Source organism: Corvus moneduloides, chromosome 27 (assembly GCF_009650955.1).
Source record: "Corvus moneduloides isolate bCorMon1 chromosome 27, bCorMon1.pri, whole genome shotgun sequence".
In the NCBI taxonomy this organism is placed as follows: domain Eukaryota; kingdom Metazoa; phylum Chordata; class Aves; order Passeriformes; family Corvidae; genus Corvus; species Corvus moneduloides.
Window position 1 is genome coordinate 4,447,539 of NC_045502.1, and position 25,827 is coordinate 4,473,365.

At 57.5% G+C, this 25,827-nt stretch overlaps 4 protein-coding genes across 9 annotated transcripts; all 4 read right to left on the reverse strand.

The window, feature by feature from the left end:
- Positions 1 to 25: 25 nt before the first annotated feature.
- Positions 26 to 3,040, reverse strand: BRF2 (BRF2 RNA polymerase III transcription initiation factor subunit). Its single transcript, XM_032091789.1, has 4 exons — positions 2,861 to 3,040; positions 2,222 to 2,281; positions 1,618 to 1,939; positions 26 to 1,077 (listed from the first exon to the last, which is right to left on the reverse strand). Exons 1-4 carry the CDS (start codon positions 3,012 to 3,014, stop codon positions 291 to 293), a joined length of 1,323 nt encoding a protein of 440 aa, XP_031947680.1. The 5' UTR covers positions 3,015 to 3,040; the 3' UTR covers positions 26 to 290.
- Positions 3,041 to 3,716: 676 nt separating this feature from the next.
- Positions 3,717 to 16,703, reverse strand: RAB11FIP1 (RAB11 family interacting protein 1). 3 transcript variants are annotated; one of them, XM_032091790.1, is made up of 6 exons: positions 16,366 to 16,703; positions 13,009 to 13,451; positions 12,026 to 12,818; positions 8,796 to 11,078; positions 7,600 to 7,705; positions 3,717 to 6,710 (listed from the first exon to the last, which is right to left on the reverse strand). In XM_032091790.1, exons 1-6 carry the CDS (start codon positions 16,686 to 16,688, stop codon positions 6,492 to 6,494), a joined length of 4,167 nt encoding a protein of 1,388 aa, XP_031947681.1. In that variant the 5' UTR covers positions 16,689 to 16,703; the 3' UTR covers positions 3,717 to 6,491. The 3 variants fall into 3 exon arrangements, with proteins under 3 accessions (XP_031947681.1, XP_031947682.1, XP_031947683.1); XM_032091791.1 differs by lacking the exon at positions 16,366 to 16,703 and adding an exon at positions 14,148 to 15,995; XM_032091792.1 differs by lacking the exon at positions 8,796 to 11,078.
- A 1,494-nt stretch (positions 16,704 to 18,197) lies between these two features.
- On the reverse strand, positions 18,198 to 19,623 carry LOC116435722 (nucleoplasmin-like). The gene is made up of 5 exons (XM_032092271.1): positions 19,560 to 19,623; positions 19,263 to 19,345; positions 19,061 to 19,180; positions 18,876 to 18,969; positions 18,198 to 18,566 (listed from the first exon to the last, which is right to left on the reverse strand). Exons 1-5 carry the CDS (start codon positions 19,621 to 19,623, stop codon positions 18,481 to 18,483), a joined length of 447 nt encoding a protein of 148 aa, XP_031948162.1. The 3' UTR covers positions 18,198 to 18,480.
- A 760-nt stretch (positions 19,624 to 20,383) lies between these two features.
- Positions 20,384 to 23,895, reverse strand: ADRB3 (adrenoceptor beta 3). Of its 4 annotated transcripts, none has more exons than XR_004236830.1 (3): positions 22,448 to 23,895; positions 21,364 to 21,547; positions 20,384 to 21,141 (listed from the first exon to the last, which is right to left on the reverse strand). XR_004236830.1 is itself a non-coding variant. In XM_032092272.1 (2 exons), the coding sequence occupies exons 1-2, from the start codon at positions 23,701 to 23,703 to the stop codon at positions 21,508 to 21,510; spliced, it is 1,296 nt and encodes a 431-aa protein (XP_031948163.1). In that variant the 5' UTR covers positions 23,704 to 23,895; the 3' UTR covers positions 20,384 to 21,507. The 4 variants fall into 4 exon arrangements, 2 of the variants coding, with proteins under 2 accessions (XP_031948163.1, XP_031948165.1); XR_004236831.1 differs by having other exon boundaries at positions 22,444 to 23,895; XM_032092272.1 differs by having other exon boundaries at positions 20,384 to 21,547.
- Between the last annotated feature and the right edge of the window lie 1,932 nt (positions 23,896 to 25,827).

Sequence of the window (25,827 nt, forward strand, 5' to 3'; positions counted from 1 at the left end):
CTCACAAAGTCATTCTGCTGAAGAATGAGAAGTTCGTGCCTGCCCTGGAAAACCTGGCACCTGCACCTTTATTTATTTATAACAGAAATGTAACATGACCTGAAGCAGTCACTCCATAAAAAGCTCCATTTTGGTCCAGCATATTGAGGAGGACCCAGCCTGCTCCCTCCCCACGGCCTCATTCCCTGGGTGACTGTCACTGCAGCACACTCACTCTGTCCCTGGTGGGCTTCACACTTTTGGTCCCAAAACTCTCCCTGGCAGCACCATCCTCTGGGCCATGGCCACCCTCACAGCCAGGCCTTGGCCTTCCTGAAGGCCCGGATCTCCTCGGGGCTCCGCAGGTACTGCTCGATCTCAGTGTCCGAGATGGGCTCGTCGCCCGTGGCAGCCGAGTCCGGAGCGCTCGGAGCTGCCGGACGCAGTCTCTTCCTCGGGTGGATGAGGCAGGGTGGGAGCAGGGGCCTCAGGGTGCCCCCACGCTGGCGTTTCCCTGCCACGGGACAGCCTTTCTGTGCCACCGGAGGAGAGCTGGGAGAGCCCTGGCCTGGGGAATCCTGGCCTGGGGAGTCCTTATCCGGGGAGTTCTTATCCAGGGAGCCCTGGCCCACGGAGTCCTGGCCTGGGGAGCCGTGGCCCGGGGCTGTGTCGTGCTGCTCCTCCCCGTCCTGCTGGCTGAAGGCGTTTTTCAGCAGGAACACCCGGTGCTGCAGCAGGTCCCCAATGTGCTTCACCACCATTTTCTTGTCCAAGGTGAAGCCGCGCAGCCAGGAGAGCTGGGAGGCCATTCCCAGCAGGATCTCCAGCAGCTCCTTCAGCCTGAGGTGGGCTGGCGGGGGCAGATCCACCCCTGCCAGGCGGCAGAACCGCGCCAAGGGGCAGGAGAGGCGCGGGCCGGGCCGCAGCGACTGCCACGCCAGGAACACTGCGGCCGTGACGATGGGCACGGGGTGCCGGCCGGTGACCAGCCACGTCTCGCTGGCCAGCTCCACAATGCCCATGGTCCGGGCCAACAGCTTCTCCTTGTCCTCCAGGAATGGCGCAGGGACGTTGGCCGCGGGCTGGAACAGCCGGAAGCTGCGGGAGCAAAGAGGCCACGGTCAGGGGAAACCTGGGACACCAGGCTCCAGGGGGGCCTTTGGGACAAACACACCCTGCTCCTGCCACGGGCTGCTGCTCATGGACATCAGGAGGAATTTCTTTATGGAAAGGCTTCTCAGACATTGGAATTGCTGTCAGGGAGGTGTTGGAGTGCCCATTCCTAGAGGTGTCCAAGGAAGGCCTGGACATGGCACTCAGTGCTCTGGGCTGGGTGACAAGGTGGGCATCGGGCACGGGTTGGACTCGATGGCCTCAGAGATCTTTTCCAACTTCAGTGACTCTGGGATTCTGTGATTCATGGTGCCTCCCTGAGCATCTCTCTGCCCTCTCCAAACTGAGGAGAACGGGGAAGGATGAGGATGACAGCCCAGGTGTGACAAGGGAGGGACAAAAGGCAGCCCAGCTTGAGCACACACATCTGTGTCACACCTCAGCCCTGCCCACAGCCACATTTCGGCCTCTCCACCCACCCAAGACAAACAAGGGCTGCGAAATGGTTGGAAGGGGCCCCATCACCTGTTCAGGTGCGTTGTCACCAGGTCTGCCAGGCTCAGGGCGGGCACGGAGAGCCCCAGCTCCTTCTGCAGGCTCAGGTAGACGCTGGCGAACAGGTCCTGCTTCGCGTACAGGAGGGAGCAGATGGTGCCCATGGTCAGGGGCCAGTTGTGCTGGCGGCACGTCACGAACACGCAGCAGCCCCCCAGCAGCTCCTTCTTCTCCAGGCTGACCAGGTGGAAGGCGGGGAACTGCAGAGCCCTCTGGAAGTAGGACACGGCCGTTTCCTCAAACACTGCTGGGAGCTGCAGGACTTTGCAGAGGTCCTGGACCCGCCGGATCCCTGCGGGAAGACGCTGCCCTCAGATATCGGATCAAGCAATTTCTCCTCAGAACTGCAGCAGGCAGCGTTCACCCAGCCCCGGCACGGGCACAAGCAGCCCCACAGATGGCACTAAAACACCTCCCAGGCCCTCAGGGCAGGGGAGGCACCGGCTGGATGCAGCACCGACTGCCCTTCCCCCGCTCTGCCGCCAGCTCCGAAGGGTTTTTAACACTTTTTTACCATTAGAAACAAATTGGAGCAGCAGCCAGGAGGATCGGGGTGTGGAGGAATTGCTCTTACCTCGCTGCAGGCAGCGGCTCAGCTGCTCCTTCTGGCCAGTGCTCTGGGAATAGGCCACCTCTGGAAAACAGGGTTGGATCAGTCAGTCTTGCAGGGAATCCAGGGGACAGAGTCGTTCGGCTCTGCGGCAACCAGATGCCCACAGAACCGGATTCCAACAATCAGAATTGTTTGAGGGCCCTGAGTGAGAGCAGCACAGGCAACACTGACCTGTGGGATCTCCTCCGAGCCATGCCTTCTCTACAGACAGAGCCAGGCAATGGCCTCGGGGCTGCTCCACTGCACTTAAAGCTCTTCTAAGAGGTTTAAATGAGATGGTAATAATTTCTTTTAATAATAAGCGATTCCACACTTTAAATTAAAAGTTCATCACCGGCTCCAAGCCTAAACCCTGGCAGGGAAGTGCTGCGGGTGTGCCCCATGATGGAAAACCCTGATGGTGTTCGGGGGGACGGAGGGAGAGGAAGCGGCCTCTCTGACCCGACAGTGCCCAGCGGGCACCGGGAGAGCCCCGCGCACCGAGACACAGCTCAGGAAAGCGCTTCGCTTCCCGGACCGACTCAGAGAGGCCCAAACGCGCTTCGCACGGTCGGTTCTGCACCACCCCGCGCCCGGACGCTCCCGGTTCCAGTGCCGCACCCCGCAGATGCTCCTCCTCGGTGTAGGTGGTGGTGAGGAGCCCCTCGGCCAGAACGCAGCCGCAGGCGGCGCAGACCAGCTGCTGCTGCGCGTAGTGCGCGTCCTCCACCAGCGCCGCCGACCCGCATTCGGGGCACCGGCCCCGCGCCGCCATCGCCGCCGCCGCCGCGCCGGGGGAGCACCGGGGCGGGCGCACCACCAACAGCCAATAGCGGCGCCGCCCGGCCCCAGCCCACCAATAGCGGCACAGCCCGCGGTGCCTCCCGTCGCCCGCCCGGCCGAGGCGCCGCCCGCGCTCGCTGCGTTCCGCCCCCGCGAGTTCCGCCGGGCAGGAGGCCCCGGGGCCTGCGGAGGGCGGCGGCACCGAGGGGACAGCGCGTCCTCCTCGGCGGGGAACCGCACGTCAGCCCGGCTCGGGGGCCCCCGGCGCCTGTCGCCGCGGAGGATCAGGGCGCGCGCTCAGGGCTCCTGCAGCCAAGGCAGGCTGGAGGCGGAGTGGCCCCGCCTGCGGAAGGCTGATTGCCTCCTCCGCCTCCTCCTCCTCCTTCCATCATCCCCGCAATCTGAGGCCAGTGTTGCCATCAGGGACCAGCGCCGGGGTCACTTCGCTGCGGGCCGAGAATGTTTCACACGGTCACTGTTTGTGCTTTACAGAAACTCTCGATTCTGCAGATGCGGACGAGCCCGTCCGTCAGGTTTCCCCACCCTGCGAGGTGCTCACCAGGAAGTTCCTGCATGGGTCGCTGCAGGGATGAAACCAGCCCCAAAATAGCTGGAGGATGAGCGGAGCTGGTCACAAGGAGGGGACGAGGCCCTTTTGAAACTATTTCAGAACAAAGACACAGTGATCAGAACACTGGATTTAAGGTATTTTTATTTTAGTGTTCCGTAAAACCAAAAGGTGTTTAAAAACAAACAGTACCTGGGCTAAAAGCAGAGAGTACAAACAGGGAACATGCACTCAGATCCTTCAATAATAAAACAATATATTTGATTCTTAAGGCCCTTGAGGATGTAAAATGGCAGTCCCCCCACACTGAAGGAAGGCTTTAACAAGTATTGCCAATAAAAACGAGGTATGAGGGTTGTGCAATGCTTTTGGAGCTGGGGAAGTCAAGGACTGTGACCCCCCTGTGGCCCCCCCAGCACTGGGTCTGCTCGGGAAGAGGCTCCACAGCTGCAGCCACTGGAGAGAACAACCCCAGGACAAGAGCCTTGCACAGCTCGGGGTCCATCCCAACAGACACGGCTAGAGCTGGCAGAAAAAGGCTGCCAGGGGAGGGTGTTAGAGGTTTTAAGGCTTCATCTCTGCTACAAGCACACGTTATTGCTTTGGTTCTGTGCAGTGGCGATGCACACGAGGCCAGTTCCGTGAGACCCAGGCTCCAAAAGCGTCGCACACCCCGAGGTGCCGCCAGCAGCCGTCGGACCCGGACTGTCCTAGAGCGAGCCCAGTCCTGCTCCCCTGTGCCCAGTTACAGTGACCAGTAACACCAGTGTGGGTTTCTCACCCGCTGAGTCGCTGTTCCAGGGCACAACGGGGTTTCCTCTCTGACCCAGAACATCGGAAAGCTGCGGAATAAAGTCTAAAATACAAATTTATCAGTGAGGTACAGGACCCTCTGTCCAGAGATCCCCCGAGGCACAAGGAGGAAACAAATCAATCCTTCATCTTCCTCACTCGGGAAGGCACAAGAAGCAGCAGCAGCAGTTTCAGCAAGGCCAAGCAGCACCACTCAGGATTTCACCACCACCACCAGGGCCGCCTGCGTTTTGGACCCTTTGTTCAGAGCAGAGGGGACAGGAGAAAAGAGAGAATGCCTCCACTGCTCAAATAACACTAAAATGAGATAGAAGTACCTGAAGTCTTGGAAGACTCTCAACTCCTAAGGCTTGTTTGAGGTCAGCCTGCCCCTGAGGGACAGCTCTGCCAGAAAAGCTCTGGACTTTGGTAGCAGGTCAGTTTACAGGAATAAAAATGTCATTAACAGCATTTTTTTGATTTTTCTAATAAATGTTTACATCTCCGTGAAAATATATTAAACTGCTCTTTGCTACAAAAATACAGTATTGAGGTCTCCAGTCGCTTCCAGTGGTTTATGACAATTGTAAGCAGACTGCTCACAGGGTGAGAGTCCATCCAGCTGCTCCAGTCCCTCCATAAAGTGCTTTGCTGTAGGAAAACTGAGTTGGAACTCACCCCTGAGCCAGAAGTGACCCAATAAAACTTCCAAAGGTAGAGTGTTTATTTCCACAGAACTCAGGCTGGAAAGCTTTAAGCTTTGGTCCTCATGAAGCTTTGGTCCTTTGCTTCCACTCTGTTGGTATTCCAACTTCCTTCTAAGCCTTTTATGGACTCTCCCTACCCTGGTAAATCCCAGAGGTGCAAAAAGGCATCTGATTTTTTTTTAGATCTTTGCCAAGAGCTCACCAAAACAAAGCCCCATGTAGTTTTCAGCGGGGGAAGCCGTGGTGGCTGCTCACCAGCAAAGAGCTGTTCCCGCTGTCTGACGGGATGGGGAGGAGAAATCCCTGAATCCACTGAGACCCTACCAAAGGTATCGATTCTCCAGCAACACCAGCACCCCTCAGCTACACGAGGTTTTCCTCCCACTGTGAGCAGCCAGCCCCAAGGAGCCAGAGCAGATGGGAGCCCCAGCGCTCCCTCCCCTCTCTGGGCTGTGCAAGGAATGACAGAAAAAAGCACTGCAAGACTGATCACCTTTGGAGGGCATTCAAGGTGAGCCCCAGCTCCAAAATCCAAGGGGTTTATATTTAATGAATTCAATGTAAAAGGGAAACGGTCACAGAACTCCCACACGGCACAAGATGTGAGACCCAGGCCTGCTGCAGAGCACCGAGCAGAGCCAGGGGGCCTTTGCCTCCTCTGAACGACCTCCAAAGCAGAAATTTTAAGACACCAAGAGAACAACTTCTGATTTAAAATGTACCTTTGGCCCAAATTCATTGATGCCATTTCTATGGTAGAAACGTACCGTGAACCTCAACGTCTCCTACTCCAAAAAACCTGTAAACTTGCCCTTGGAGAACTCTTGGGAATATCCACTTGATGAGATGAACTGAGATTTGGTCAACTTATGGTCAACATTCAGGGCATTAATTCCTTTTAAATTACAGCCCAGGTCTGAAGCTGGGACATCTTTGGACTTCTCCAGTGTAGTTAATTATTACTTTAGAAGCAATCAAATCCTCAAGCTCTACTGTACAAGGATTTATATTGCACTACAACTTCAGATGTGGAAAGAAAAGTAACTGATCTATCAAAGCTGCTACAAAACAAAACCAGTTAAAAACATCTTCCTAAAGGATCATCAGCGCCTTGCTGGGAAGCAAAACACATCAAAAACCCTCCTCCTTCACATCACAACCAGCCTTTGGATTAATGCCTGATCTTCCCAAATAATGGGAAGAAAACAAAAAATAAATATGATAAGGCAACTTCATTACAACACCTGATGGAACTATTAATCAATCTGAGAGTTGCTCAAGGCAGAAACAGGAAAAAGGTCATTTTCTGTGGGCAGCACAACCGGTACCGCCTGCTCCACACCAGCTCCTCACACTCCTCTGGTGGGAATTCAGTCCTTGTTCACCGACATCCCGAGACCCTTCACATCTTCCCAGCCTTTTTGTTCCCAGACATGGAAACACGGAGGATGTTTGGGGTTTCTTCCATGACTCTGACAAGCAGGTTGTCGATGTAGTCCTCGAGCTCCCGCACTTGGAGGTCCTTCCTGGTAATGGTATCCTTCTGTTTCAGCACCAGCTGGATCAGCTCATCGTGTGTCAGCTGAGCATACGCATAGGCAGGGTCTGAGGGATCGTATTTCTTGGGGAGGGAGGGAGGGAAAGCAGGGTCAGTGCAGACACAGGGCATTCCAAAGCAGCAACAGAACACACAGAGCAGCACTGTGATAGCTGCTGCTTCAACAAACCTCCTAAAGCTTAAACCAGCTGCTTAAATACAGACTGGTAAAGCCAAATTAAGGTTAAACAGCAAGAAACACCCACCCAGGCCTTTGGTGTTTCCTCCTATTTCTTTGAAAAGTCTGTTTTTAACCCTTAAGGAACTTGAGAGGTACTGGGCAATTTCCGCTGATTCCTGCAGCTCCCAGAACACTGCCCAGGCAGGGAGTGTGAGCACAAGAGGCTCCTGTGGTGCATCACACAGTTTAGGTGGAACCAGAGCACCACGACACCCACTGCAAGTTTTCAACTCCCCTGAAACAGCAGCGTGTCAGTTTGAATCCCTTAACTCACATCCTCTCCCCTCACACCAGAAGGAGGCACTGCCATTATTTCAGTTCTAACTTCTCTATTTCCCCAAAAAAACCCCAAGGGACAATAAGGGGACCCGGGATTTTCCCTGCTGACCAGGGGATGCTCCCAGCCATTCAGATCAACGTGGCAGGTAAGCTATGCCTCAAGCCTGGAGGTCTCCTCTGAGGCCAGGATTATGCTGAAAGCTCCTCTCAGTCCCAGTGCTGGTCCCAACTGCACGACTACACTCCGAGGAAGTGGCTGTGCCTGAGAACCTCCTCCACAAAACACCAGCACCAACTCTATTAGAGACCAGTCTGCAAGAAAATGAGCATTTAAGGACTGTCCCCACACTTGGGAGCTGACCAAAAGAAAGTTCATGTCCCAGCTATCCGGAATACACGAACTCTTCAATTAAATCAAAGCTTAGGCAGTGGAAGTGCCACTTCCCTCCATACCTTCACACTCATTTCCAGCAGCTTTTCATTCATGGTGCTGATGACATTCAGGTTCTTACTCTGAGGCTTGTTTGCCATGGCATTCATTGGCTTCACGGGATGGAGTCTGCAACAGGAAAAGAAATGTTTCTGTTGTTTATGCAGGACACGTAACACCAGCATGACACAGATCTTTACACTAAAACAAATACAGCAAGAAATTGGGGGAGATTCCCTCCCTGCTCTATCTCCTGAGAGAAAAGAGATTCAGCTTCAGGAAGACAAGGTATTTCTAAGCCACAGGGGTTTTGTAAGTATTTTCCAGTTCTCTACTATCTTTATTGACTTAAGGCATTGGAGATAAAGCAGCAGCAGGAAGGGAAATACATCCTGTGTGTGTCATGGAAGAAAAGCCGCGTCGGGCTACACGAGCAGACAGAGCACAGGGCAGCTACTCTGATCCCTCAGGCACTGGTATTTCAGCCCGACTTTCCTAATCAGAACATATTTGTGGTCTTACAACAGATCAAATACTTCTGCTATCCCAAGACAAGCATTAGGCCTTTTCCAGTCTGAACTGACACCACGAGCTGCGAAGAAGTGCTGTCGTTACTTGCCTGAGCAGGACTTACAACACCAATTTTAACACAGGAAGAAAATTTTACTTCTGTTTCAGCAAACACTGGCCCAGAGGTGTCCTAGATCCCAGGCAGAGTTGTGCAGGTGAAGTCTCAAGGGCTGAAAGGTCAGTGGCAGCACTCCCACACAGCAGGAGCTGCATCTTCAGGAGCAGCCTGAGCTGCATCACTTGTGGTGATCACGCTGAGGAGCCCAACTCAGCCAGGAAATGAAGCAGCCCCATTTATCAGGGTGACCATTCTCCCGTGTCTGACAAACAGCTCAATCCCAGTCCATTTTCCCAACTGGTATTCATGACTCTATTCCACCTGCCCTTTCCCTAATGGCTCCCCTAAGAGCTCTGATGAGCACCCACTCCGCTCAGCACCCTGAGGAGCTGCACAGATCCTCCTGGAGCCAGCAGCAACCCCGCACTGGGGGACAGGACCCAGGCCCTGACAAATCCAGGCCCCGAAGGAAGTCAGGGCTGTCTGATCCCGGTCAGATCCAGCAGCTGCAGAGACAGATCTGCACCCACAAAGCAAAGCAAAGCTCACCCCTGCACAGAGGTACCTGCTGGGATCCCCACATGGTCTCACCTGTGCTTGGGAGACACGGTTTCACCACCCCATGGGGTTTGGTTAGGGAACGTTTCAGAGGGTGAAACCCGTGCCTGGAGAAGTTTCTTCTTGCCCGAATTTCCCGCTTTATCTGCGAAGCCCTCGGCTGCTGGCTTTTTCGGAGACTCTGCTCTACGATTTGGGGTGTCAGAGAGAAGGGAATGAGAGGAAGAGTAGGGCTGGCAAGGACTTGACAGGGAGGAAGAGGAAGCAGAAGGCTCAGAGAAGTCACACTCTGCACGCTCCTCAACACCTGCACTCCTTTCCAGCTCTTGTTTCTCAAAATGACCACTGCACTCCCTGGAATGAGACGTCACACCTAAGCCTGAGTCAGCTCCCTGGACACAGACCCTGGGAGCACCCACTCCAGCAGGCAGCACGGCTGAACTCCCTGGCTTACAGGCACCAGGAACAGTTCCTCCTCCTCCCAGAGCAGCCGGGATCACCAGGGCTGCAGCAGAGCTATCAGAGAGCTCTCTTTGTTCTCCGTGCAAAGGCGTCAGACCTCGGGGCTGCTCTCCAGTCTGTAAAGCACCTTTACCACCTGCAGTGACCCCACAGCCCTCCTGACAGTCCCCCAGCAGCTCGTCATCAGAGCCTCCCTCTGGGATCGCTGGAAGATTGGCCAGTCTCGAGCCCCGGTCTCCGGGAACAGGAATGGCAGACTTGAGATTTGTGAGACTGACAGATAAATTGTCATCACCTTCCTGTTTTAAAGGCCTGTCACTGCTGTTACCTCTGGGTGTCACTGGAGGGGTGACAGTCTCCAAGGAGCCGCTTTGAGGGAGGCACCCACGAGCAGCTGAGGCTTCATCACCCAGTAACAGAAGCCCTGGTGTGGATTTCACACCATCACCTGAAGCAGGGACATCACCCCTTAGCTCAGCCTGGGAAATGGGTGGGCATTTCCTCAGCAGTGCAGCGAGCCGTGGGGCTGGCCTTGGTGGGACAAGGATCTTGCTGCCAGCCCCTCCTGTACCCGAGTCCCGAGAGGACACCGGGCAGGCTCTCTGGGTTGGTTTGACTGGAGAAAGTGACTCATTTCCAGCAAGTGGAGTTGCCTGGGGCTCTACCATGGGCACACATTCCACCCATCGCTCTCCACCACAGCTCTCCTGCTTCTCCCTGAGCTCGCTCTCGGGGGACGGTGCCTGGTCAGCCTCTGGCATGAGGCTGTCACTGGACTTGGAGAGAGACACAAAACCTTTGTCACCCCTCGTGCAGGGCTCCGTGTTTACACCAGTGACCTCCACAGCTGTTCCATCCCTGCTCCAGGTGGGATGTGTGCTGTCACCAGAGAGCTCTGTCGATGGGTAATCCCCTGCTCCCAGCTCACCCCCAAACCCTGCTCCCTCTCCTGCTGCCCCTGAACCCGTCCGTAACCTTCCACTGGAACCCGAGTGCTGCTCTCCCCCTTCCTGCCCACCCAAACCTGCATCACCTGATGTAACACCCTGCCATCCACCAAGGACAAAGGACTTAGATTTCGCATTGCCTGGCTCACTGCTTTCCAAAGAATCCTCAGGCTGAAGCTGGGGAGAATCACAGTGCAGCTCTGGAGCCAGCCCAGGGGGGCCAGCAGGGGGGTCAGACAAGGTGCCAAGAGGGTCTGGCACAGCTGTGACATCCCTGGTTAAAGCCACATCCGAAGAGCCCCCTGAAGCACCAGGACCAGGGCGTCCTGCAGAGGAACAGTCCTCACCACCAGGAAGGCAGGAAGAGGAAGAACCAGCAACAGCCTGGGAACCTGGCACTGGCTGTCCCCCACGCTTGGACACGAAGGGATTATTGTCATTGAAATGACAGCCAGAGGGGACAGAAGGTGTGGGTGGGCCAGAGAGACCCCGGGAAGCCTCTGTGTCAGAGCCCTCGGGACCTTGCCCCCAGTCAGCAGCAAAAGGATTATTGCCCCTAGCAGAGACTGGCCCAGGACGAGGAGCTTTGGGAACAGACGCTGCAGGATGATGGGATGAAGGGAAACGGGTGATGCTGTTGGGATCCAGGGCTCTGGATGCCCTGTCCCACTCAGGAGTAAAGGGGTTCTTGTCATTCCAAAACTCTGCAGCAAAAGCAGGAGCAGCGAGAGAGGCAGGAGAACTGGTGATGTTTTTAGAGTCTGGCACTTGGACTGTCTGCCCCACTTTAGAAATAAAAGGATTATTTGCACTGCTGATATGGTGCACAGAGAGAAAAGCAGGGAGAGGGTCAGGTGCAAGAGTAGGAAGTGTGGCTTTGGGTTCCTCCTCTGGAGACAGGCCCAGTCTGCAAAAAGGGACAAAAAACTCGGATGTCACTTGCAGATGCAACACGAGGCAGGAACAGACAAGCTTCAGCACCAGCCTCCATCAGCTCTGCCACTGGAGATGAACCATACTTTAAAGAGACCTCAGAGAGAGGTCCCCCTGTCTGCGAGACTTTATATCCTGAACTGCATCTTTACCAAGCACTGGACTTATGTCAGAACTCTTCTGCTGCAGAGCTTGGTTTTGCTGCTTTAAGCACCGTCTCTTTGCACCCCAAGCAGGTTTGTTAGTACGGAAAACACTGCACAGGCAAGAAATTTAAACTTGAGAAGCACTGAAAATGAGGAGTTAGGGACATACACAAAATACAGCCTTATTAGAAGGGCACACCTATATATATATATATATATATATATATATATAAAACTCCAAACACAATTTATATATATGTGTGTATGAAGGAAAAAGGAGCAGAATTTCCGAAAAAGCCTTGTGTACAAATCCACACAAAATCCCTTTGTGCTGCTGTGAACGATGCCAAAAGCAGAAGGGTTCCAAGGGCTCCAAGGCTACCCTCTGGAAGACCACAGCCAAGTAGAGAAGAGGAAAGCAGAGATGTTAGAACGGGCATTTCAGACCCTGGGGAGGCTGCAGTCACACAGCTCAGACAGAGTTAGTTTGTGCAAGAGATCCAGCAAGAAAAATCACCCTACAGTACCTGCACAGGTGCCTGCACTAGAGAACCACTATTTCAGCATCACTTACAAGGAGCTCCCCATATCCATCTTTTTTTCACATTGAGAAAGAACCTGGGAGTTGTTATTTGCTATCAAAGCGCCCAACGCCAGCGTAAAACCTGCAGGTATGCACAGAGCAGCACCTGAGCTCAGGTGTGGCAGGACACAGCCCGCTGCCACCTGCCACCACCACTGCCCCTCCTGCCCCCTGGCAGCAGCTGGGACTCACCTGGGTTTCACAGCTTTGGTCTTGGCTGGCGCAGCTTTCTCGGGTTTCCGTTCCTCCTCACGAGGGCTGAGCAGCTGCTTGGTTGTGACGGCGTCCTCCCCATGGTGAGCGTCTCCTGACGGGCTCCCTCCTCCCCCATCTGCTGGGGGTTCGGGGCATTTGGCCTCCTCTTCACTCTTCTCCTCTGGAATTGTGTTTTCCTCACTCTGCAGGGTCCTGTCGGGAATAATCTCAGCATCGCTGGGCTTCAGCGTTTCCTTCTTCCCAGTGACCAGGGACAGCAAGGCAGACTTTTTGTGGTCTGGTTTTTTGGTCTCTCTAACAGCCTCGACGCTCAGTGGAACGCTGGTGTCCAGGTGCTCCTCGCTGCTGAGCAGTTTGTATGATGGCAAAGTCATGGATTTGAAGGTCTCCAAGGATGTGGACCCAGAGAAAGCCTGACCAGGAGAGGTTCTTCCCATCTCTTCAGGTGATTTAGTGGACCTGGAGGACAGGTTCTCCTCTGAGGCAAAGAGCTGCTTCCTCCTGAGGTTGTGAGGAGAGGGGGAGGAGGCTGGAGTCTTGTCCTTTGTCGTGGTCTCTTCCATATAAACGTGACTGCCATTGATGCACAGACTGGACTTGGAGACGGGATCGCTTTTGGATTTAAGGCCGCTGAACAAAGAGAGCCCATCCTTTTTGGTGTGGTTAGTGGTTCCTTGGGTGAGCTGCCTACTGTCCAAAAACGCTGGTTTACGAGATTTGAACAGAGGAGAAGGAGCTGGCCTCTCTTCCAGGGCATTTTCAAAGGATCCTGGAAACAAAAAAACCCAGGGAGAAATTCAAGATGCAAGAACAACCTTTTCCCTGACACTACTGACAGCCTCAGTACCAGGAGGGACTTCCTACAAATTTGTTCAGAAAGAAGAATTTAACGAGTGCTGTGGAAAGTGTGAACGACCCTTTGGAGGAAGGCTCTGTGCCCAGCGAGTGCCAATACTCACGTTCTGAGGTCGGAGAGGTCTCGGACTCCTCCTCGTCCCACTGCGGCTGGAAGTCGCTGGGCCGCAGCCGAACCCTCGGGGTGACGGGCTGCTGCGTGGGCAGCACCGACAGCGACTGCGACAGGGACGTCTTCTGCAGGCCGGGCTTGGAGAACAGCGCTTTGAACTTGGATTTCTTCTTCTCCTTCTCGACGGCCTCATCCTCGCTGTCAGCGGGGGAGTGGGTTGTGCTGGGGACGATCGCCGACGCCGTGTCCGAGAGGCCGCTGCTCCTCTTGCCCTTGAGCTTGTCTTTGAGCTTCCCAAAGGGAGAGCGGGGCTTGTCCTTCATGGACAGATCAAACATGCTGGCTGTCATGTTGCTCCTCATAAACTGGATATCCACCTCGATCTCCCCTCTCTCTTTTTCCTTCTTCCCCGGTTTGGAGCGAAGCTTGTACCACCTGCAGCAACAAGGAGGTTTCTTTTACCACCAGTAATTGAGAGCACAGAGGGTGCTTATGGCTGAAAAATCAAATCAGCCCACAGTGTAGGGAAAGAACACCTTTAATCTTATGACGACGTCATGGTCACAGCCCCAGGTGCCAAGGAAAACATTCCTTATCGTAAACAGAAAGTTATTTGTAAGATTTGATTTAAAACCCAGATCAGGAAGGGTTAAAAAAAAGGAGAAAAAACAGAAACACGACATGGAATTCCTGTATTTCAGCTCAGCCACTCTCCTCTGCCCTTTCATCTCTCCTCCTGACACTCGCAGAGGCCACGGCTTTGAAGTGGGAGCGAGAGCAGCAGCCTCGGAGCTGCACACGGTCCCACGCCCTCATACCTTTCATTCCAGCTCCTTAATGCCTCTTAAGCCAAGGAACCCGTAATCAGCACCAGAGAGCCAACCCAAGCCTTACAGACTGCGGGGGATTTCCACTCACCCCTCCAGGCTCGTGACTGGCACGCACCAGGAAGGGCATTGCTCAGACAGAGCCCTCTCCCTCCCCAAACACGGCTCCAGAATGTCAAGCTCTGTGTGAGGCGTGCCCAGGGCATCCCAAACCACAATCCCACCACCCACATGCCCTCAACCACCACTCAGTGACATTCAAACCACATTTGAGCCACCAAAGAGAATTATCAGCACTGCACACCAGTATGGTTTTGTTTGTTGATGGAACTGCAGAATTCCCGACTCCACAGAACCCATAGGAAAGGCTGCCTGGAGACTGCTGGTTTCTTCCTCCTCACCAGCTGCAACGGGAAAATAAAGGAAGCAAACAGAGCATGCAAATGCGCCCTTGCCATCAAATTTGTGCTTCAACCTCCAAGGATGTACTGAGAGCAACAAATGAGAACAGGAAAAGGCAATTTGCTCCAGAGGAAATTCAAAACTAATGGGGATAACTGAAGGAGATGGATTCAGGAATCTGCTACAGACACTTCAGATGGAAATGTCTTCCCTGTGAGGGTGCTGATCCTGGAGAAGCTGCGCCTGTCCTGTCCCTCAAAATGTTCAAGGGCAAGTTCGGAGCAATGGGTCTGGTGGAAGTTGTCCCTGCCTGGGGCAGGGGGTGGAACAAGATGAGCTTAAAGGTCCATTCTGGGATTCTCAATGAACGCTTGAGCTACAGTCAGACACTCTGACCTGGAGTTAGAAGACACCCAGGGAAGGGGTTTTATCAGGAGACTGAGGCTTTGCCCGGTCCCTGAAGCTGCAGCAGCCTGGCAATCACAACCCCTTTAACACGAGCCAGCACTGGGCACTTTTGTTCCCAACCCGTGATTTCCAGGAGCATCCTGTGCTCGCAGGGCTTCGGTGCCACAATTGATCCCGTGTGCCCTGGGAGCCACGGGCAAACAACGTGTTCAGCAAAGGCAGCTCAGTCCCGGCTGAACACGGCACCCCTGGGGGCGGCTGGAAGGCAATCATGGACTGACAACCCCCCAGTCCACAAAAAATCTCATTAATGGCATTTATTGTGTTAGCGAGCACCTGTCAATCAACGTGCATCTATCTGCCAAATAAAACTAATCCTTTATGGCTACACATCACCATGGCAGCAAGAACAAAACAGGCTTCAAACTGGAAATCAAGGGCTGGAAACAACTGAAAATATGAGAAATTTCCCCAGGAGTACCAAAGCTGTGTTTTCATTTTTTCTCCCCCTCAATTTTCCTTTGCCCAGACACAAAGGAACGAGCTCGGGAGCCTGAGGCACGGGCCCTGAGCTCTGCTGACCAAGGGGCTCCGCAGTGTAAACACAGCAGTGTCTGACACAGCCTTAATGAACCCACGGCCTAATTAAGCCTTGACAAGCGGCTCCATCCCGGTGCTCAGGTGAGCCAGAGGAGGAAGGTGAGTCACCAGCACATTACAAGGCTGCTGACTCCCAGTAAAACCCCCGGGAACCACCCCCGGGTTTCACCGCCCCAGTGTTTATGTTCAAAGCAGCGAGTGTGACACAGAGCTGGTGCTGGGCAGGAACGTCCCGGCTCCGAGTCCTGCTGACAGCAGCGGGGTCAGTCCATGGAACACGGAATTATCCCCCTGACACGTGCTAAGCATTTATTAAGGAAAATAAATAAACGGCTGGCGGAGCCCAGGCTCATTCCCTGCTGGAAGGAGGCGGCATTCCGAGGACAGCAGGTTTCGGGGGTCAGGCTGGCTGTTTTCTCTGTACGGTGTCAGCACTCACACGGAAACATTTAAAAGTCAAACCCAAGGACCAGGCAGGACTGGCTGGAAAAGCTTTCTCCGGGCCCCCAGCTATGGGGGCTCACCCACACCAGGAGGGACCCTGCCCCGAGGGGTCACCCCGTGGGCACTTACGGGGCTTCAGGGGTCCCTGTGGGGAACAAGAATCCCCACCACGACCCCCCCACTCCTCTGGGGCACAGGGTGACCCCCAGTCTGAGGGACACACAGATTCCCATGGGGGCACAGGGGTCTCCCACCAGATCCACACATGCCTGTGGCACACAGAGGTTTCCATGAGGAATAGGGACAGCCCGTGGGGAACTGGGGCTCCTCACACAACTTCAGACCCTTGAAGAGCACAGAGCCCCCTCTCAGCTTCCTCCCCAGCCCCCGTGGGGCACAGAAGCCCCCTCATCACTCTCCCTGACCTCCGAGGGGTGCACAGGTCCCCTCCAAACCTCTTCCTGGCCCTCGTGGGGCTGAGAGACCCCCCCCCCCCCCCCCAAAACCTCCTCTCCAGCCTCCGTAGGACCCACTCCATCCTTCTCCCCAGCTCCCGTGGGACACAGAAGCCCTCGCATCCCTCTCCCTGGTGCCGGTGGGGCGCTCAGGTTTCCCCCCAAACCTCTCCCCGGTCCCCACCGCACACTGAGGGTCCCCCCCGGTCGCACCTCGTGTGCCGCCGGTCGCCGTCGTCCCGCAGCGCCGCCAGATCCACCTCGGCGCGGCCCAGGAACTTGTCGGCGCCGGCCAGGGCGCGGTGCAGCACCGTGAGGCGCAGCGCGGCGGGGCGCGCCGGCAGCTCGAACGTGGCCTCCTCCCGCCACAGCGGCTCCCCCCGGCACCGCTCGGCCACCGACGTGCGGAACTTGTCGCGGCCCAGCGCCATCACCGCGTACGCGTCGCTGCCGCCCGCCGCCGCCTTGGCGCGGAGCCCCCGCGCCCGCAGCACCGTCACCCGCGCGTGGGTGGGCGCCCAGCCCGCGGCCGCCATGGCAGCGAGGGCAGCGGCGGCGCCGGGAGCGCGCCGGGAACGGCGGCGGCACCGGGCAGGCACCGGGGAGGCACCGGGGAGGCACCGGCCCGCCCCTCTCGCGAGAGCGCGGGGAGGGCGCGGCCTGCGGCGGGCGGGGCCCGGGCGCACAGGTGTGTGCAGGTGTGCATGAGGGGGTATACATGTGTGCACAGGTAAGTACACGTGTGTGCGAGGGTGTATACATGTGTGCACAGGTGTGCAGGTGTGCATGAGGGTGTATACATGCGTGTACAGGTGTGTGCGAGGGTGTATACATGTGTGCACAGGTGTACAGGTAAGTACAGGTGTCTGTGAGGGTGTATACATGTGTGTACAGGTGTGTGAGGGTGTATACCTGTGTGCACAGGTGTGCAGGTGTGCATGAGGGTGTATACATGCATGCACAGGTGTGCGTGAGGGTGTATACATGTGTGCACAGGTGTACAGGTAAGTACAGGTGTGTGTGAGGGTGTATACATGTGTGCACAGGTGTGCATGAGGGTGTATACATGCATGCACAGGTGTGCGTGAGGGTGTATACATGTGTGCACAGGTGTACATGCGCATGCAGGTGAGTACAGATGTGCATGCACAGGTGTACATGCACATGCAGGTGAGTACAGATGTGCACAGGTGTGTACAGGTGTAGGTACAGCTGTGTGTGGTTTGGTGCAGGGCTGTGTGCGGGCATTCCAGGCTGCACAGGTGCCTGTGAGAGCAGACAGGTGCACGTCCAGGTGTGGGGGTACAGTCTGTGGGGTGTACAGAGACTGTGAGGCCGAGGGGGTTGACGTGTGCTGGAAGCCCCTAGGTGAGCTGATGCAGCCACGCTTTCACCACACATCCCAACAGCTCCCTAAAAGCTCCACAATCCAAATTTGCATCAATTGGGTTTTTAGACCAACTTCCACACCCTGTCTGCTTCACCCCGGTGTCTGCAAGGGGTATGCACACCCACCTCAGAGGCGGCACTCGGAGACAGACTTGGAATAAAGGCCTTTTGGTCAAACATTTGCTGCTGAATGCAAACCACACAACCAGCCAGACCCGCTCTTTTTTCTGCTCCAGGAGGGACTTCAGCAGCCCAGCATCAGCAGAGAAACAACCCCCCACACCAAATAAATTAATTCCCATTTGCCGGAACCTCCTCCCAAGCTACATCCTCAGATCCCACCTCAACTGAGGGAAGTTTTACTTATTTTAAGTTGTTGCCATTAACACAGTTATTATGTTATTTATCATGGTATAGGTGCGGAGACAGCAGAAGACATAAATAATTAAAAGGTAGTTAAGGAAATGCTTCCTCCTGCCTTTTCTTTGCCCCTCAGATAACAGGGCCTCAACCAGGCACCCGAGGACCTCACTGGGGCCCTCACACCTGTGCTCACTGACTGAGTGCTCAAGTCTGTGCTGTTTAACCCTCACGGGATGAATTGGGTGCTTGTGGGGGAGCTGATGGGGTGCTCATGCATCAAATAATTGGTCACTTATGCACAAAAGGGCATTCCTGCATTTATTAATTGGAATTTGCCTGCACAAAAAGGCAGGAGAGGCTGAGCTGTGCCTGGGGGAGCTGAGGGGACCAGCCCGAGCAGGGGGAGGCACAAGCAGAGAGGAGACAAGGGGTGACACCCAAACCCGGGCAGTTTGTGTCCCTTTGCGAGGATCCACCGCCCTTGGCACAGGGCATTGGCAGCTCCCAGCACAGGCTGCTCCCACCACCACACCAGCTCCACTCCAGAGCCAAAGTCTTCTCCAGGCTGCCCCTGTCCTATGAAGCTCCATCATCGTCCTCATCACCCACATCTTCCTCCAAGAGCTCTTCCTCGTGGGTTTCAGACATGGCATCATCTTCCACTGGGGAGAGGAGAGGCAGGGCTGCAGCAGGGGTGGCCCTGGCCCGCCAAGAGGGGGTGAAGCCCCCCGGCTGCAAATCCCACCCCACACCGGGAGTGGGAACACTGCCACCCTCCCACTCCATGGCAGCAGACCAGGAGCCGGCACTGACCTGTCCAGCCTGCAACTGCAAACAGGCGCTGATCCCCCCCGAGCAGCCCTCCCTCCATCCCCGGGGCAAAGCAGCGAGCACGAGCTACCAGCAGAGATGCTGGGGGACCCCGGAGCACCCCCGAGTGATCCCAGAGCCCACAGCTTGATGACACTCACGGGTGACGAGCTGCCCGCTGAGATAGACTGGCCCAGCTCCACACTGGAGCACGAAGGTGACGGGAGGGACGAGCTCCAGGCCTTTGAGGCTGATCTGCAAAGAGCCGGAGCTCAGAGACCCGCGGCCCCAGCCTGAGATGACGCCGTCACCCCTGGGCAGGGGCTGTGAGTGGGGCTGCCCTTACCATGGGGAGCAGCGAGCTCCGCAGCGCCGCGATGGGCACCGGCTTGTGCTCCCCGGAGGCGTTTTTGGAATCCACAGCCACCACATGCAGCTCGTCCCTGGCGTCAGCTCCCAGGCAGATCTGCAGGGCCGAGCAGAGAGCCCATGGCAGGGAGCCGCCGGCCCGAGCGCCAGCAGGTCCCCGGGCGGGGCTCGGCTCTCACCGTTCTCAGCAGCACCAGGTGATCCAAGAAGTCGTCATCCTCCTTCACCACGCAGCTCCGGGAGCCTGTGCCCAGCTGGCAGCCTGGGAAACACGGCGGGATCTGTGCACGCACAAGCTGCCCCCTCCCAAAAGCAAAGAAAGGTCCTCCCCCCACCCCAAAACACAAGGGCGGCTTTCCTGGGTGCGTACTCAGTGCGAAAGGGGCAGGCGCACCCAGCCTGGCTGCCCGCAGAGCGGAGCCACCATGCCCAGCTCACTCCCACCAGGTCTCGTCCTGGGGCTCACAGCTCCGTACCCCACAGCGCAGCCACGGGCCGATCCTCTGACAGTGACCGGGAGAAATCAAACGAGCTGTTCATCCTCCGCAGCAAATCCAACACCAGAGACAGCAGCACCCACCGAGCAACAAGCCCCTGCCCTCTCACCGACTGCTAATAAAGGAAAGAGGGGTCCCGGGAGGTGCAGGTTGGGAATGCACTGCAGGTGTGGGGGGGTGGAGGTGGCATCAAAGCACCCACCACCCCCTCACACCCCCAGCAGCACCTACAGCCCACCTGAGCACACTTTAGCTTGATTAGAGACGAGGTCACCAGCCCTGGCAGTGAGACCACCGGTCCCTGGGACCCCTGTTCCCTGGGCCAGCCCCACCCTACCCTCCACTGCTTGGGAAGTTACTCATTAGCTGCTGGGATCGGGGACGAGCCCCCCGAGTGTCACTGGACAGGGATCTGAGGCTCTGAATTGGGAACACTCTCCGAGCTGCATTTTCTCTCTTTATTTAGTTATTTCATCACTGCGGGGTGTTAAAAGCAAAACACTAAGGAAGGATCCCAGCAGGGCAGACCCTGCAGCATCCCAGGTCCTGTTCCTGTGCAGCAGCTGGGATTCCCCTGCACCAGAAGGTGGCACTTGGCACCTCTGACAGTTCAGCCTGCCCTTTTGGGGTGTGGGAACATGTGGCAGGGCTTAGGGGCTAGCACCAAGGCACACCCAGCGCCCGGCTTTTCTCCGGTAGCCACAGCCCCGGGAGGGGGGATGGACCCCCCGAACCTCAGGCAGGCACCCAGGAACAGCACATGGAGCAGCACCCTCTGCTCGGGACAGATTTGGAGGCACCACAGAGATTCGGAGGTTTATTTCACACGGCAGGAGGGACAAAAACCAGGACAAAAACTGTACAGTCACTGCACATACTGACACCAACTTAGGCCCAAAGGTGCTGCGTGGCAGCGCGGTGTGGGCAGAGCATGTCTGCACATGTGTGAGATGAGAATCTACCTCCCGTCCCCGAGCGGCACGGACACAGACATCTGTCCCAAACGAGAGGGAGAAACTGCCAGAGATCTGACAAGACCGTAATTCCCTGGCTTTGGAAGTCCTCCGGGCTCGGAGCTCCCCTCATTCCTCTGAGCTTTTCCTTTGCTGAAGGCATCACTGCAGCTCCTGGAATTGCACCCACCCCTGGAATGCAGCAGCTGGGGCAGGGATGGAAATCCTGGGAAGGGCTTGAGCGTGCAGGAGGCTCTTCTCTCCTTCTCAACAGACGGTCCAAAACTGGCCAAGCCTGGGACGACAGGGTCCTTCGTCCTTCAAGAAAACAGAGCTGGCAGTCTCCACATCCCACTGCCAGCCAGGAACACCCCAGATGGGAGTTTGTTCCCTGTCCGCACATCCCTGAGGCTGTGCTGCCCCTTGGCGAGCAGCTCCAGAGCTTTTCCCCAGCTCCAGGTCTCCAGCACCAACGGCACGAAGGAGCTGGTGCTGTCCCAAAACCACCAGCGTTCCCAAGGGAGATCCTCCTCCTCTCTGGGTCAGTGTGTGCACTGGAGGGTCCTGCCAGCACCGGCACCCCTGGTGCTGCTTCTCCAACCCTGGCCCTGCAAGAAGAGGGTGGGAGGTGACACAGTGTCACCCAGCAGGCTCAGCTGGGGACAGGGACCCGCAGCCACCACCCCTGCAGGCACAGAAGGGATCCAGGAGCACCATGCACAAGGTGTGGAGCTCCAGTGAGCCACCGAGGCAGCAGCCCAAGTAGGGTTAAAGCTCTCGGGGCAGCGGGGAGGTGTCGGCAGCTGTAGCCGGGCTGACACCGGACTCACGTGCCCGAACCCGGGCAGCAGCCTGGGGCTGGCCACGGGCTGTGGTCCCCGGGGAAGGCGGCGGCCAGCGCGGGCAGAGGAGAGGCCGGAGGGATGATGACCCGGCCGGGAAACACTCTCCTCCCAGCTCTCGGCTGCTCCCAGTCAGTCGGACGGACCCGCGGGCGTCTCTCCGCCAGCAAACCTGAAAGAGGGGAGCACAGGGGGTGAGAGGCCAGATCCTCCCACCATTCACCGCCCCGTGTTCCCAGCACGGGTGAAGCCTTCACAGGGAATACCTCTGGCACCTCTATCTGGCTGCCCGCGCAGTCTGGCAGGAAACCTCTCCTCCTCTCAGCCGTCAGGAGGGAAACGCGGTTAAAACCCACAGTAACCAGAGTAACTCCAATTTTGTCATACTAATAAAAAAACCTCAGTGTGGAAAAAGCCCACCCTACAATTTGGAGGTGTAAATCGGTGTCAGGGTGCCGGCAGGGCAGAGCCACAGCATGGGCGTCCCCTGCCACCCCTGCCAGCCCCCTGCACCCTGTGGGCTGCCAGCTCCGGGAGTGCATTTCCCATCACGGGACGGAGCAGGATGAAATTAATTCCATTCCCAGATTTACACCGCTGGAGGGCAAAGCAACCTGCTGAGCCCGGACTGGTGACGGCAGCCGCAGTGCCTCGCTCCGGAGGGGTCCCCGCGTTTTCCTTCTTTAGCAGCACAAAGTGGGACCGGCAGGAGAAGGGGGAATCCCAGGCTTTGGGACACATTCCTGCTCAGCTGGTTTGCTTCACCACCCGTGTTTCCTTTACCCAGGAACAGCAGACCCGGTCCTGGCGGGCTGGAGTGGGACTGGTTGCGACCCCAATTTTGCAGCCCAGTGGAGGGGCCAGAGTTTTAGGGGAACATAAAGGAAGAGGGCGGTGGTTCCCAGTCCCACACCCCAGAGCCTCTGCCATGCACCTCGGAGTCTGCCTGCTCCCCCAGCTCTGAACTCCGCTGTCAGAGCACCGTCCCACCACTGACACCCCCCCCCCCACGCACACCCCAAAGGGCTGGACCCCCCTAGCCCCTCCCGAGCAAATGCCTACAGGTACCTACTCATCAGGCTGTGAGCACAGTGCGGGCTGCGCGCCCTGCAGCCGGGACTCGCCCAGGGGCCGCTGCCGGTGGCCACTGCCCTGGGGCAGAGGAGTCTCTGTTCTGCTGCCGCTGCCCCGAGCCTCGCCGTCCTCCCCGGGGCGCCCGGGGGCCGCCTTGCTGTCCTCTGCAGGGCCCCCCTGAGGGCTGAAGGCACAGGGACAGCGCTGCAGGTCCTGTGAGACGGCGTGGAGCCGGCGGTCGGCACGGCGTGGGCAGCACAGCAGCTTGCGGAAGGCGCTCCTGAAGTCGGGGCTGCGGCAGTAGATGATGGGGTTGAAGGCTGAGTTGATGTAGCCCAGCCAGTTGAGGAAGAGAAAGAGCTGGTCTGGCACCAGTGACCGGCAGAAGACCTTGATGATGTTGGCCACAAAGAAGGGCAGCCAGCAGAGGGTGAAGATGCCCATGATGATGCCCAGGGTCTTGAGTGCCTTGTGCTCCTTGATGGCCAGCAGACGGGAGGGCCGCCTGCGCCGGCTGCTCCTGGACGTGGGGCTGGGGGGCTCCTGCAGGAACCTCACCTTGTCCTTGCCGATGAGCTGGACGTGCCGCGTAGCCACGGCAAAGACTCGGACATAGACGAAGATCATGACGAGCAGGGGCACGTAGAAGGAGATGGTGGAGGAGATGATGGCGTAGGTCATGTTGGTGACAAAGTCGCAGCAGCGCGGGTCGTCGTAGCAGCGCGCCGCCTGCTCGTCTGCCCCGTCCCGCCACCAGTGGTTCATGATGGGCAGGAAGGAGATGAAGGCAGAGATGGCCCACACCAGGCACACCACAGCCCGTGCCCGGCCCTTGGTCACCAGCGCCTCGTACTGCAGCGGGAAGGTGATGGCGAGGTAGCGATCCACGGCGATGGCACACAGCGTCTCGATGCTGGCCGTGACACACAGCACGTCCAGCGAGGTCCACAGCTCGCACACCATCGTGCCGTAGGGCCAGTGGCCGCTCAGCAGGATGGTGGCCCCTGGTGGCACCACCAGCAAGCCCATGATGAGGTCGGCGCACGCCAGCGAGGTGATGAAGACGTTGGTCATGGTCTGCAGCCGCGGCGTCTTGGCGATGGCCACGATCACCAGCAAGTTACCGGCCACGATGACCAGGACAGTGAGGCTGATGGCGGTCCCCAGCAGCCACTGCCGGCCCAGGCTGCCGGCCCCGCTGCAGTTCCCGGAACCCCCCCAGGCGCTGCCGTTGCCCGCGGGGAGGGGGCTCATCTCGGCCGGGCTGGGGGCGCCGGCCCCGCGCCCGCCGTGCGCTCCCCGCCGCGCTCCCGGCGCAGCCCTTGGGGCGGACCGGCGGGGCCGGGTCCCCTCCGCGCCGGAGGAGGAGCCTTTAAAGGCGCGGGGCGGCCCCGGGCTGCCCGCTCCGGAGGGCGAGGGAAGGGGAGCGGGCGGTGGCACCTCCTCCCCCGGACGCGCTGCTCCGGCCCGCCCCGCTCCCCTCGGCATCCCCGCCGGACGCCTCAGCCCCTCGCCGTGCGCCCCTCGCCGTGCGCCCCTCGCCGTGCCCTCCCGCCCTTTTCCGTGCTCTCCATCCCCTCACTGTGCCCTCCAGCCCCTCTCCGTGTCCCCAGTCCCACACACCTGTCCCTGTTCTCCACGCACCCTGCACCCTGCCGTGCACACCATTCCCGCACTGTCCCCTGGTCCTTCCCTGTGGACCCTCACCCCTTTGTGCCACCCTCACCGTGCCCGTCCCCATGTGTCCCTCTCCGTGCACCCCTCGCTGTGCTCAGACTCTCCCTGGGCAGGACAGACTGTCCCTGGTGGGGACAGTGACACCCCTGTCATCCCCCTGCCCCAACATCAGCACAGGGCTGGCAAGGCGACACCCCGCTTCCAAAGATGACACCCAGGGCCACAGTCACCATTTCACTTCCATATTTATTGCCTGAACCTCCTTCCCAGTGAATAGGGGAGACCTTTCTTGCTCCCCCTCCTGAATTTGGGTGGGTGCTGGTGTTTGGAGACCCCCACCCGCACTTCCTGCCCCTCTCCCTTGGCACTGGGGAACCACCCAATCTCTGGAGGGCTCCACAGCCCATCACTGTTCCCAGGGCCCCTGGGCAGACTCCAGAGTGGATCATCTTTCCCTATCAGTTATTTATACAAATACTGGAACTTCTAAGACAGACAGTCTCCAAATGTGGCAGTTTGAAGTTTCAGCCAAATGGGAGAATGTTGACAAAGACGGAAAAAATATGTGTAAAAATGATCTGGTTGGCATTTCTTCCCATTCATGAGCTATGAAAGCAGAGTCCTGGTTTTATGAGCTTGATCTTTACAAGGCTGTTTTGGATTTTGTAAGCCCTCAGCCAAGGGCTTGATCCAATCTCACTCAGCTCCCCGCCCCGGCATTTGCTGCTGGCTGGGTCCAAGCAGGGAATTGCTGTTCACAGGGCAGTTTGTCCTGGCCCCGGAATGGCACATGGCACAGGCACAGCACGTGCAGGGAGGCTGTCGTCTGTCCAGTGTGGCTGCACCCCCAGCTCCAGAGGGCACATGGAGCTGGATTTGTGTCTGAAAGTAAAGATCTGAGGGGAGGTCCCTGGATAATGAGGGCTTTGGGCTTGGCTGTGTGGAGTTGCCAAAGGCTGGGCATGGGGCAGGATGCCCAGCTCTGCCCCTACCCTCCTGAGTGACCAGGGGCTGCTGGCTTCCCGTCCTTCCCTCCGCTTTCCATCCTCACCTCTGCTTCCCATCCTTGCCTCCACTTCCCATCCTTGCCTCCACTTCCCATCCTTGCCTCCACTTCCCTTGCAGCCCCACCTGCCCTGCAGAGCTGGGCTCTGTGCTGGCTCCCAGACACCAGAGGGGCTGCAAGACCCTCCCTAGGCATTTTACAGCCTGTTTTCCTGCAGACAGTCCCTCATGGCCTTTTTGGGCCCTGGAGGGAGCTCCCCCTGCATTCCGAGCCACGGACAGGCACACTGCCCACGGCAGGACAGACAGCCAGGCACTCCCGAGGGGCCAAGCAGGCATCCAGCCCCATCCTGGTGTCTTCTCTCTGGAACTCAAATCAGCACCACTCCCGGACAGGAGGGCTCAAAGCCCTGCCCCATTCCCAGGGAGCAGACAGGACTGGGGAGAGGAAGGGAGAGTCCCAGGCCTTTCATCACCGCAGGAGAAGTAACATGGCTCCGTATCTTTGTCCCAGTTTTACAGCTGGAAAAGCTGAAGCAGAGATGCTGGGTCTCATCCAGCCCTGACCCCCATCCCTGCTGCTCCAGAGCCTTGATCCAAGCCCCCACAGGGATGGAGACCATCCAGCCCCGGGCTGCCACCAGGGGAAGCATCCTCTTCCCTTTCCCACCACAGCCACGGGCCAGGACTGCTGGC